This window comes from Puntigrus tetrazona, chromosome 10, assembly GCF_018831695.1.
Source record: "Puntigrus tetrazona isolate hp1 chromosome 10, ASM1883169v1, whole genome shotgun sequence".
NCBI classification, from domain to species: domain Eukaryota; kingdom Metazoa; phylum Chordata; class Actinopteri; order Cypriniformes; family Cyprinidae; genus Puntigrus; species Puntigrus tetrazona.
The window spans coordinates 13,211,595-13,225,748 of NC_056708.1; the positions used below are offsets into that span (position 1 = coordinate 13,211,595).

General features: G+C 36.1%; 1 protein-coding gene across 1 annotated transcript in view; it reads left to right on the forward strand.

Annotated features, from left to right (window-relative positions):
• The first annotated feature begins 4,024 nt into the window (after positions 1 to 4,024).
• Positions 4,025 to 14,154, forward strand: part of rxfp2a (relaxin family peptide receptor 2a) — a 41,040-nt gene continuing 30,910 nt past the window's right edge. The window contains exon 1 of the mRNA XM_043251057.1: positions 4,025 to 4,446. Coding sequence (XP_043106992.1) covers positions 4,359 to 4,446 — 88 coding nt within the window. The 5' untranslated portion in view covers positions 4,025 to 4,358. The remainder of the gene's footprint in view (positions 4,447 to 14,154) is intronic.

Genomic DNA, 14,154 nt, shown 5'->3' on the forward strand with positions numbered 1-14,154 from the left:
TTTTGAACCATCTTTAAAGGACACTTTTGTTTTATTATTATATTATTATTATATTACTATTTTTATCCCAAATCACAGCACAGACACAAACTGTAATAGTATATGGATGGTTTATATTGTCTCTTACAAACAAATAATCAGTATAATTCTGTTTACAACAATTAATATATATTTACATCACCTGTTTACAACAAGATGAATATAATTTAATTTCATCTAACATCGCATGTGTTGCACTTAAAAAGCACAAAGCTCACAAAAGTGTGATCTGCGAAAGGAAAAGGGACTTTTTTTGTGGGTCTTCTGTCTATTTGACTGTAAAGATTGAAAACTGGGATTACTCTGATAGGTAAAAGTCCCCCAGTCATACAGCTTCCTCATTTAATTGGCTGAGTAACGACAGCCGATGGACTTCAGAGACAACATCCTTCTGCTGTTCTCTGAGACCGGCTGCCAGATAATGAGTGGTAGGGGATATAGCTTGGATGAGCAAAGCTTTTTAATTTCTGTTGGGAGCAGAGATAAGCACTTCCGGATCTGTGCTTTACGGAGCCCAATGATTCTCGACAGGTTATTGGCAGCAAAAATTCTGCCAGATCAGCAATACGCATAATCGGGAACGACTCTGTCACTGTAATTCATTAAAGCAAAGCTTGTATCCGAAACAAAGAACAATGTTCACTTAAGAGCAATAAAAAGTCAAAAAGGGGTGATCGTCCACACAGTGAGAGACATCTACCGAATAATGCTGCATTTCTCACTCTTTCTCATTCATCTATCTATTCTATCTTCTTTTTTTTTTTGTTTTTATTAAACCCTGATGAGACTCCCTTTCCAGCTGCCGGATCGTGAACGACATTTATTTGTGAACATGCATAGTGATAATCCATTGCAGATGCTGCGCTCTGCATCTCTGTTAAACCTAATTTGGTTCATTTCAGTTTATATGCTAATAAGAGTAACAGAGCAGCTGAGGAGACTTCAAATTCTGTCGTTTTCATTCTTCTTTCGTATTCCGATTTAAAAGATGGAAAGAACAAGGAGACTTAAGTATAAATTTACGTTTTTAAGAAAGTTGGTCCGAAGATCAGAATTGATCTTTCTTGTTACTTTGCAGTGCAGCATTTTGAAATGGTTTAAAACCCATTGACATGCAGTAGATGGTAAAGTTATATTGAATGAAATGCTAATGTCATTCGATGCATCATAGGGAATGAAAAATGTCTAATAATCCTATTCACTAATTCTGTCAAAAGCATAAATGTAATTCAGTCCATGAGCGTCAAACTATTTATGAGAATAAAATATTTGAGATCTATGATGCCTGAAAAATCTTTTATTATCCATTATTAAGCCCATTTATCTCAGGAACGCCTGGTGCTTTGAAAATCTTTGTTCTCAATTCTGGTTGTGTGTCAGTTTTTGATTTAATCAGCGTGGCTAATGACTCTTTTATTTAAACAGTGTTGTGACCCATTCATTAATAATAAAGGGACAGTGGCTAGCAGGCAATCACAGGGTGTGTTGTTTGGCTCCATAGAGATCAATTGGCACAAGCTAAGTTATCCAGTGTGACTGGACGGCTTCGGTAATCACGGTTTCCTTTCTCCGACACGTAAAAATTAATGAGTAAATCCTGACTACAAATGACTCGGTTACTATTAATTACTCTAAATTGTTGCTGTGAGACTTTTAACTGAAATAACCCTAAGTTGTTTTAAATGACATTTAGAGCTATTACGCAAGCAGTGGTTTTATGCTGTGACAGAATGTTAGGTTTGTGTCCAGACTGGGGAAACTAAGACTGGGTCGGGCTAGTTTCAGCAGAGCATTTCTTTGTTTTTGTTTGCAGCATATTAAAGCAAAAGATAACAATTAAAACAACAAAAAACCAAATCTTTCCACAGGAGCTTCATTTAGACTTGGCACACACCAGTAGTCAAAATGGAAGTGGTCTTCGCTGCCTGAAGCCCAAACCACCCTGCTGTTTCTCTTTTATAGTCGGATGCATTGATCCTCACATACTGATAAAAATAACGTTTATTAAGATATTTGCTGAGGGAGACTGGCTTGATCTGGAAATGGGTGTTTTTATAAGAACTACTGCATTATCATAATGCACAAAAACAAAAAAAGTATATCTTTTTTTCATAATTTCTCTCGCTTTTCTGTAAAATTGTATTGGGGTTTGTGGTCTAACTTTTTTAAAAATTTTCTCTGCCTTGATTATCATGATAATTCATGTGCGGAGCACATACAGAAATCTCACCGGATAGCAAAATGAACTGATATTTCCTACTGATACACTACAGCAAAATATAGAAATATATATTTTCATTTTTGTCCATATATATGTACTGAGATGAAGACCCGAAAGTAGAAGTGCATAAGTTTTTCTGTTACCACAAATGATAAAAACCACCCCCAAGGTGCGAGAACTCTTAAGAACTAAAATGTCTTAAAAGTTTTGATTCTTTTGTGGATGGAGCCGCACATTAGTCTGATTAATATTAACATCCCCTGTATAAGAAATAAGTCCGATGGTGACCACCTGATGGGACTTTCTGTCACTTCTGTTTACGCAACAGAAAAATAGTTTTAGAAAACAAAGTTTTAGAGGCATCTTCACGAACAAATCCACTTATGATTGCCACAAGGTGGCAAATATCCGACAATAAAAGTACAGCTTCAAAGTTGATCAAAATCTGCAACGGTGTTACCCGTATTTGTTAACACTAATTTACTAAACATTAGGGCAAAGTGAGGGAAAACATATGGACTGAGCAATTTTTTCTGTGAAAAAAATTATGTGAAAGTTATAAATGTGTTCGAAAAATCAGTAAAAATATGTCTGAAAAATATTCTGGGTTTTAATGTTATTAGATTTTTAAATAAAAATTAAATTTGTACCAAGGGGGCGTTTTGCCCCACAGGTTGGGTAAAATGCCCCCAAGTATTTAAAAAAAGTGTATAATGATAATATTCAAGGGAATTATGTGCTGCTAATTTTGTAGCAAGACTTTGGACAGGACCTTTTTCTGTTCTAATATGACATTGCCTCTGTGTATAAAGGAAGGTTTGAAAATAAATTATTGATTCAGTCACTGAAAGAACCTGACTAGTCTGCAGAAAGCCAAGTCCTAATCCCTAATCTGAGCACCTCTGGTGTGACTTTAAATGCAGACCTTGAGTCAAAAGCTTACCATCAAACACCAGTGACTTGTACATATGCATAGTCATTAACTTCCAAAACTGCTGCAGCACAGATTGAAATGCTATTTGTAAACACATGAATTATGTATTTATCTTTGTTGCCACAGTTTGGAAGTTGCCTGTTCTAAAGAAGGGGGTGTCTCAATAATTTTATCCATGTAGTGTATGTACAAATCATTGGTCCAAGTGTACAGAGTTGGGGGGCGTTTCATTACAAAAACACAGATATATTTTTCTTAAATAACACACTTCTTAGCTACAGGCCGTTCTCGTGTGATATGTAACTGTGATGTTCTACAAAACCACAAGCTTTAAAAACGTTTTTCTAACTGCTCGAAATAGTAGTCCGTATCAACGCAGTCCATATTTACAATGAAAAAACATCTTGATTTTATCTTGTGGTTACTTTTTACCCCATGGAGGCATTATCCCCCACTTTAACTAAACTCAGAGTCTAATAATGGATGGTGAAAACAACAGACTTTTATGAATTCTGATAATAGGGCCTACCTATTTCATAATTAGTCAATAAATCGAATCATATTTTTACTTAAAAAAATATTTGACGTAGTATAATTGCATGCTTTGTGCACATTTATTAGGCTGTTTAATTCAAAATATCGACTGTGTACAACGTTTTTTTTCCCCCTTAAATCAAAAGTCGGCGGTGTTGACAAAAAGAAAGCCGACGTGCTTGAGCCCTAACGAGCATAATGACCCATTTACGTAATTCATTCCCACTGATTTTCGGCTGGTTTTGTTTGTTTGCAGTGAAGCGTCTGAAGGCGTATTTTCACGCCTCTCGTTACTCAACACAGGAACGCGAATCGGCGCTCTCAGGAAAGCGTTAAACGAAAACGACGACCTCTAGCTTTACTACGTAGGTGTTCGTGATCCCTAACTGCGCGCCGGTGACGAAGTTCTCAATGAATGATGTCGAGCTCCTCTCCGGTAGAACGGGTGAACCGTGGAGCTCTTCAGTCCGCGGGAGCGCCGTTAACGCTGCAGGTGACACGCACTAGACCGACCGAGCGATGCTCTGCTGTTCATCCCCACGAAAGCGACAAACGCGCGGAAATAGTGTGACCTGGGAATAGTCTCGTCTTGTCTGTCATGCGTCTGGAGGAGCGCTGCGAGGCTTCAGCATGAAATCCTTGAAACATCCTTCAAACACTCTCCTGAAATTAACCGTCCTTTCCCTTTTCATTCAAAACTCCAGGACGGAGACCGAAGGTAAGATCCACGTTGCCAGTTCATTTGCGTTATCGGTACGGGTTTGGTTTCGTTAAGATGTGACATTTCGGTCTTTTCAACACCAGTTCTCTAATTTGTCCTGCAAACTTTTATTCATCCGGACACCCCTTAAAACTAGCCATTAGCCTACTTTAATGTAGCGCGTTTTGATTCGCTCGACATGAGTTGGATCAAATATATAAAGAATGAAATCTCACTCGATATAAAAATAATACCGACCACGTTCAAGAGAATTCGTTTTAATGTTTAATTTGCTAGCCTGAGAGAAAAACGCTCGTGTCAGACCTCTGAGGAACTTTTGACCCTCCTCGCAGTACACGCTGTTCTTTGGCATGGCGATATTTTACTTGTTTATCCGCACGCGTTGCAACTTGAAGAAGTTCTGTCAGATAAAACGCAAACATGCTAACTGATGGTGGTTTTTCTGGCGTGTCGATTCACCGTTGGGTTACGTTTCAAACGGGTTCTGGTTTATCGCGACTGGTCGGTCGCTCAGGTGCTCGTTTCCACAAAGACTGGATTGAATTGTTTGAGTCGGAGCGCACTGCGGGTGTCAGTCAGACGCTGCACGTGTTGAATAAAAATTCACGTTGCTTATGAACCCAAGCAGTAAAGAGAAATTATCAGTAGACATCAGTGAGCATGTAATTTAAGTGTTTTTACAAAGATTAATTAAAAGCTAATTGCAGTGCTATATTTTACTTTAATTACTTGCATTGTAGTTCACTAAGTTCAATACAGTTTTAGTTTAGTAGTTTAAGAACCTTTTGTAAAGGGTTAGGGTAAGGTTTTTTTCTATTGCTGCTGTTGTTTTACCCTCATGATATTGACCTTATTGTCTTTATGTTTGAGGACCTAGAGACCCAGTGATGTAGAATATATGCTCCCCTCAAATGAACGAAAATATAAATAGATATACACACATATATGCATACATAATTTAAAAAAGGCCTCTGGACATTTATATAATTAGGGCTGGTAAGCCAACACGATGTGGTGATTAATTTATCTAATTAATCATAAATTAATCCCACAGCAAATTTAGGGTCATGTGATGATAAAGTCAATGATGTGAGAATCAAACAGAAATGACAAAAAGTAGCTTTAGCAAGAAATATTTTGTTTGATAACATTTATTTCATATAAGCATACTCTTTCGGACCCCGAGGGTGAGTAAATGATGATACAATTGTCATTTTTAGTTGGACGAACTATACCTTTAATAATTTGTTTTAGTCATTTAATTATTATTACTATGTATTAAACATTATTTTTGTTCTTTAATGAAATTATACTTTAAATAGTAATATCTAAAACTGCCAGTAGGTGGTGGTAAATGTCTTAATGATTAAGTCGTTGAGTCATTTATTCATTCATTTGATTCTACAATAGTTGATTCATTCAGGAGTGAAGTAAATGGTTACTTATGAATGGATTAATCATTGAATCATTATGCTTGTCTGATTTAAAGCTGATCACCAGCATCTCTGTATGATTGTGAATGGCTTTCATGGTAGTTTGATGCCATACACCAAACAATCCATTATAGGGGGTCAGAGCATTTAAATAAAAATGTACATTTTTAAAATGGGGCTTGGAAGATTTTTTGATGACGATAAAGTTATTATTAAAGATACTATTTATTGTGCTACTATTTATTGTTTATTTTGTTAGTTTAGAAAAAAAAACACTTAATAGGCATTAGAAATAGTAAGCTAAAATATTTTAAATCATCATACAAAAATACAAATAAATAGGGAACTATCAAATTATTTTAAAAAAGATACTCCAAATGTCCATAGAGTGGTAACTAATCCCTGTCTTAAGTAGTGAATCATTCATTTGTTCAAATAGCTGATTCATTCAGAAACAAAGTTACTGGCTGTTTCTCAAATGAAAGACTTCAACTTCTGTATTTTTAGGCTGCATAGGTCAAAAAAAAAGATCTTACTTTAGAATATTAACAGTTACAGATTTGACGATTATTCTTAAGTGTAAATTGTTGTATTATGATTTATGACTTATGAATATGATTCTCAGCTAACTGAAATAAACCAGATCTGATGACGTAAGCAGCCTAGGAATACACCCTCCTGACCGACAGAACCTGCGCTTGTATTTCAGTGCTGCTGTTAATGTCATGGTTATATTTTAACAAACAGGTTGCTCAGTAAATTCACTTCAACAGCATTATGTTGAAAAGGGTAAAGTTTATCACTCGACTAAATCCACACATGCTTTTTTAGGTGTTCTTCCTCCGGTCAAGCAACAAATGCCCATCTTTGAGTGAGTGCATCTCATTCTTCAACCATCAGGAGCTGCCTTTTTTTAATCAGTTAAGGCTATAGAAACGCATCATAATGTTATGCATATAAAATCTACTTTCTATGAATCTAATTTCAGCATTTATCTATCTGTCCATAGCCCCATTCAGATAAGTAGAGGTAAATAAGCTATGGGCTATCAGAAAGAAGTGAAACAAGGCAAACACTGCAGGGTGCTGAGGGACCTTCTATCAGAGAAAAATACTAAACGTAACTCAAAAGAGTCAGTGTAGATGCCTTGCTGTATTCGACAAGAAGGAAAATGATGCTGTAAGGGACATGCAATCTTTTTAATGAGCTTTATGAATCCCAAGCAGGGATTGAGGGTGAAAAGTGTGTAGTTTTTACACTATATGAATGAAGTTCAGTGGGACAATTTACCAATATACAATTGTACTGATGAACGAACACACATATTCGAGTTTATCGGGTTGCACATTATACCTTGTTGTCAGTCACCTGGCCTTGAGAAAAAAGAAGACACTTTATCAAAAACCTCCAGTGTAGAAATTTGGCATTAAGCTTGTGCATTTCAATGAACAAACATACACAAGCCTCTCAACCTTATTTAATTTGAGCTAAATCAAATGTGGCATCTATCATGATTATTGTTATGTGGGTCAATGGAGATTAAACGCCTTCTTAATGATGATTTACACCTTCTTTGGTCAGCATTTTAACTTCTGGGTTCTTTGAAGTGACAGTTATAAAAGATGAATAATGAAGTATGATGAAGAAAAAGTTCCTTCTATTACATCAGACATTAAAAAGCCCTTGTTGGATCTAAGTTGAACTTTTATTGCAGTGGGCGTTGCTTTAGAGTACTTTTTACACAAAGACAAAATATATGCAGATTTGAAAGATCTCCAAAAGGTCTCTAAAACCTGTCCGGGATTTGCCCTTTGTCAGTCTGGGAACACTCCTGCCCTTACTAACACATATCAGTATCTGACCAGATGTAAGTTTTGTTTGATGAGCAGAGAAACGCATTTATTCTAATTGCAGCACCTGCATTTAATTTCCACATTTCTCTTCTTAATTTCTAGTTAAAAGGATGGAGAGTTTACTGGGAGTTTCTGACAGCACACTTGAAAAGGCCAGTGTCAAAATACGCTGTAGGCAGCAGATTGTCTGCAAATTAAGTAATATAGGATAGTGTTTGATTAGTTGTTCAGTAGGAGGCACATGAAAGCTCGGTTATGACTTCTGTAGTTCTCTTCCCTCAGGCCTCTGCTCTATTAAACTTCATGTTGTATATGGTTATTATGTTTTAGTATGTTTTTGAGGTGTATGGGTATTTACTTGGCCATTATTTTACCACAAAGTTTGTAACAGGCTTTAACTAACGATCACCTGCCTGGGCAGGAACCCATGCTCATTGAATGCGTCTGACATTTTATATAGATTTTGTTTCCTGCCTGTTTTGCAGAGGCAGTTAGTTAATTGCTGAAGTGCAATTAAACCGACTAATTGTACTAATAAGCACATTACATTTTTATTTTATCTTCTGCACATCAAATATGGTAAACATGCGTGCTTGGCGTGAGAAACCAAATTTCATTGATTTCCCGTACAAGCACACACACGTTTCTACTTTCATCAGATGAATGTCTGGGTTCAGTAGATAACCTTCACATCTGAGGAAGCATGTTGAGGTCTCAAAGTTGTGGTTTCCCCCAAAAAAGATGATTCATTATTCTTTTTGTGTTGATAGAGCCATCATCTGTGTAACATATTGGCTGAATACACAAGATTAAATGCAAATAAAATCGGGGATTAAAATGTAAATCTAATTAATATTTTTGCTTAATTATAATTAATGTTTAGTGATGTTCTTACCAGGTCGTATTAATTATCTGTTAATTAATTATCATTTTAGACAGTGAGTTAAACAACACAAAAAAGCGGCTTTTCAAAATATTTTAATATCTATGACTCTCCTCGTTAATTCAACCCATCCTTGCATCACATTTTTATTAAAAGTGATAGTTCACCCAAAAATTAAGATTCTTATTTCGTCTCAGATGTTTATGACTTTCTTTTTTCACATGAACACAAGCAAAGATTTTTAGTCCGTATAATGCAAGGGGACAGGAGCACTACAGAAACCACACAAAGTGAGCACAATGGTGAGGTTTCACATCTTAGTATTCTATTGTTACACTTAAGAAGACACTGATTCATTAACAGGGATTGTATGACTTAGTGTCACATTCACTATGTTTTGTGTAGTTTTTGAAGTGTCATTTTCGGAGGCCCCATGTTATACAAAGAGATATGATTTAGTTTAGATAATTTAGTTTGTGTTCTTCTGATAAATGAAAGTCATTTAATTGTTATTGCTGCACTACGTTGTACTTGAGTGAAGTAAAGTACGTTTTACGCCTCTGCTGTTTTGCTCTGGTTTTGAAGGCACACAGCAAACATTATTATTATAGCTTAAACTTTGAATAAAGCTGTAGGAAACTGTGTTGGTACTGGTTAGCCAGTATGGTTGCCTGGCAACGTTGCCTTAAAAAAAGTATTTTGCCATTGTCACGAGCCTCTTTCAAGATGTTTATGTCACATAGTTTATGTCCGATGCATTTAAGCCTTCCAAAAAGCCACAGACCTCAATTTGCGTGAAATTCGTCTAGAACATTTCCGCAGTTTTAAAAATCCATAATTTTGCACTGCTTTTCCATTTGTTGGACTTTGTCTCCTTATCTGTGTCTGCCTGTTACGTGCTCTCTCCTTTTTTACACCCTCTTTATTTTGTGTCTGTGCTTTTTTTGAATTGTTTTTTTTTTTTTTAGCATTATCTTGCGTTGCCTCCAGTGTTATGCATAAATTACTGACACATATTTTTTCAAGAGATCTGAACTGATTTATAGGGTCATGAAACCCCAGACTATGATTCATTCACTTAAGCTGAGAACACACTACACGACTGTCAGGCCGATTATGAACAAAACTTGATTTTGAAGACGGATTGTGCCCAGTCAGACAGGGTTTGTTCCAGTTGGGCTCAGTCACTGTTTGCAGTCCGCAGAAAAATTAGCTTCATGTGTTGTGTATAAAGAGTATAATTTTAGAATTTAAGAACCTGTAGTTTTAACAAATGTTTTTTTTTAAACATGTTTAATGTTTGTGTCTGATACCAAGGCTGCAGGAGATACAGTACGTTCACTGTTAAATATCATTCAGCATTCATTTTGAAATTTTGTCAAAACTTTCTTTGTTAAAAGAAATATCTTGATTGTTCTTTTTTTGTTGTTTATGTCGTCTTTCTTTTGAATGAATAAGTTAACACTTCAATAGTTTGGTATATATATTATGTATAATATTTTTTTATCAAATGGATGAGGAAATTAGTATTTACAGTGCCTTGAATGTAAATAATGATTTATTTCATTCCAATTTGTAATTTTGGAAATGTAACAGGAAAAAATAGGTCACTGATTTTTTTTTTTTTTTTTTTTTTTTTTTTTTTTTACCTAGAACCAATTCATTTTTAATCCCATTCATGAATTTTAGACATTGGCCTACATGAGATCATTCATATATTACTGCCTGAGTAAACATTTAAAAATAGAAATGTTATAATTAAGGGAATTAAACATACCTAGGCATTTGAAAATACATTGTGTTTTGTGTAGCAACTGTTCTAGTTGATGTTCTAGTTAAACTAATCTGTTGTTAAGTGTGCTTCTTGACACAACTCACTATTTTTTGTAAGGTATGAAAATGAACTTAATTCAACACATACACACACACATCTGTGTTTGTCTGAAAAAAGAAAGTCATATAGATCTAGGATGACTTGGGGGTGAGTAAAATATGCTGTAATTATCATTTTTGGGTGAACTATTCCTTTAACTGCTCTGGTCGTAATGCAATACTATGAACAAGAATTCATATTGATACAGTCATTTAAAGCATTTATATTTGCAGAAATTTAAGTTGGTTCTGATAGACAGTACCAGTACCAGATAGCGCTCCAACTGCAGGTTTCAGCTGAAAAAAAACAACTGTGTAGCGTAGTATGTGTTCAGCTTCTTTTTAAGCAGACATGTCTCAGACTCCAGGGAGGTGTAAAACGTCCATCTGGGTTTTAATATGATTACATTTCCAGACTAAGATTGGATGTTTTTCCATGTAGCATAAAAAATGATTTTGCAATAAAGATCCATGCCACAAACTCGGAAATCCAGTCTCAGGAACATGAAGTCATCACCTGTGGATTGTTCTGGACCTCAGTACACCTTTAAACTGGTTTTCTTTTTTTTCTTTAACCCAACTAGCTAAATATGTCCAGAGACACCATTAAACAGATAGTTGCTGGGTAGCTGCTAACAAGATCATAAAAACCAGATTTGCAGACCTGTTTGGTTGCCTGGTCCAGTTACAGAGATTAAAACCTCTTTGTTGCCTGTAGGAGAAAGAGATAAACGAGAAGGTGAGAAGTTTGTGGCACAATCCCTTGATTTCCATCTGGCAAACTAAACACACCATTTTAGGGATAGTTCATCCCAAACTAAGACTCACACTGTTCCAATTGTTTATACTTATTTTTTTCCATGGAACATAAGCGTCACACTTCGCATCGGAGAGAACGACGGAGACGTGGATCAGAGTAACAGTATTAAATAAAGCCAAAACAAGGGGGCAATACACACTAAGAATCGCTGTAAAACACAAACATGACGTTTAAGACCCGACTAACTTAGGCTGCGTTTACTCTGACACAAAAATCTGATTTTTTTTGTTCACATCTTACGCAAATCGAAATTTGTTGCACACATATAAAAACATAAATCCCCACAAGATCCCATTTCTTTGCATCTGATCTGGGCCACTTCCAAATGTAGATTTTAATTTGATACACATCCGAATCTGGACATGCGACCTATGTCTAAACACACATATCTGATTGCCCGCAGAACTCCTAATGCAAGGGTCACACGTTTACCTATAAAGACAGCGTTTTATTGAGGCGGGAACTTTATATGTAAGTAATTGCGCAACATTGAGGAGCAGGTTTTCAACACATGCCTTGTCATTTTGGAAATACGATAGCTTTGCCACTAAAACCTATTATTTCTTTTCAATGCAGTGATAACGTTGGATAGCCTGGCCCGAAGTTAACTTCCGTTCAGTGTTTGTTTATAGGTCTGGTTAGTGCCGAGCAGTGAAGTTGTGTTTCTCTTACATTTATTTATTCATGGCGATGTGCCGCGATATTCACTGACCGATTTAGTTTCGATAAACAAACATGAAACGTAACGCACATTTAAAAATCAAACCAAATGTTTTTGTATCAATGTTTTTATGAATGAAACCTGTCTCTAGAAAATGTGATTTTTATTCCATTCTACGTGTAAGGAAGCGTTTGTAAGCTCAGAGCTGCTTTTTCTATAGACGTTACCGGGGAAAACGATGCTTAAAGCAACTCTCGCTAGCAGAAAATGAATTAGCATTTTTAATAAATCCGTCTGATTTATGCAGCAAACACATTTTGCTTGTTATCAAAAAAATAATCCACTCTAGAAGGACTTAGCTGTTGTTATTGATTCTATTGGGTTGTCTACCAGAAGTTAAGTTAGGCCACCAATCTTTGATGTAGTAAACGTAGTAAAACCATCACTGAAAATCATTTTGGGTGGGAATTAATGTAAACAGATATCGGATACCAGCCGTGCCTAAAGTTAATGTAAACAGGTGGGCCAAAAAATCAGATATGGTCAAAAGATCGGATCTGTACATTAAGACTGTGCGCTTGCTTGCAGTGTAAACACAGCCATAGACTGTACAGGCTAGGGCTTAAATACAGGAAAACGAAGTCAATTAACAAAACACACTTGAATCAAATTAACACAGTCAGACAAGGGAGAAACTGGGTCACCGGGAACACATGAGGAGAAAAACACACAAACAGCGACAGTAAGATAGAGTTTGAAAATTTAAGTCGTTCATTGTTTATCTTTATCCTGCTTTCGCTCACTAATAAAAAATGGTTTGTGTTAGGTTGGAATTACTCAATTTTCATAACGTTCTTTGAGAAGTCTGTTCTACAGAAGAAAGACAGTCCTTTAGCCCCTGTTAAAGGTAAAGCATGCCAACATCGGTTCTGCTTATGAGCAGAACGACTTGACAGAAAGTCTGCTCGCATTTCCATTTTCTCACCTGTGTGGAGGCAAAATACACATTTTCCAATCTCACAAAGCTATCCTTTAATTAGTACCTCCCCCAGTCCAATTTTTGATCAGTGGTTAAAATTTGTTTCCTGACATCTGAAAAGCACATGTGTTTTTTTTCAAGGTTGTCAAGGTTGAGTTATTCTTCAACTACTTCAACGAACATGACCCTTTCTGATTTATGTTCTCAATATAAAATTTTTTCAGTTAATATTTGTTTATTTTTTGAACGTTTACAGAATGAACGCTGAATTTTGAAATTGACGTCAGTAGGACGTTCCACACAGTGACAACCATTAAGCTCACAGCCAGGCAATGAAAACATTTTATTGCAATTGGTCTGGAGGTTTTATGTTTTTATGTTTTTTTCCCCCCTCGTTTAATTAATCTGGCATTTGGCCACTTCTTCTCTTTAGTAACACAGTGTTTCTTAATGTGCACTACATGCCGCATGGATACACATTAGTCAACCAGTTGGTCTTCCTCATTTTTTTATTCTTTCACCTGTACATGGCTCTTTAATGAATTTGTAGTGATTATCCTAATTAGCATTAGTGTCTAAAAATGTTTTGTAAAATGTATGTACCCTGATGGGCACACTATGACATGGAATCTTATATGGAAGGGCAAGAGAAGTTATTTGAAGACACAGATTGAATGTTGTGTCGCAGTTGCATCCACAGAAAAATACATTTTAATACTGGCAATGGGGAAAAAAAAAATGTTTTCCAGCTGGACTATACATATCTGGCAGTGCAAAGTCCTTTTAGCTCTCGAGAGCCAAATATAGATTTAAATGATGTCACAGATTGTTGAAGTAGAAAAAAAGAAACAGATAAAGTTTACACTGTGACAGGATGTGACGTGTCTTTCCCTGTGTTTTGGATTCATAGCTTAACAATAAGGCCACAGTCTGCAGGCGAGGTTCAGTGTAAGATAATTATGGAGGCCTTCAGTTCTTCTCCTGTAGAGCTTCAGCTCCATCTCCAATCAAACACACCTAAACCCGCTCATCAAGGTGTTCAGGGTTGGTAATAAAGGTAGGTTTGTTGGAGCAGGGTTGGGACTGAAATCTGCAGGACAGTAGCTCTCTAGGAGCAGGGTTGGCTAAGCCTACCCTATTGGCTCAAGCATATTCATATTGTTAAATATTTGGTTTTCTATAACATTTTAGTTGTGAATTGTGC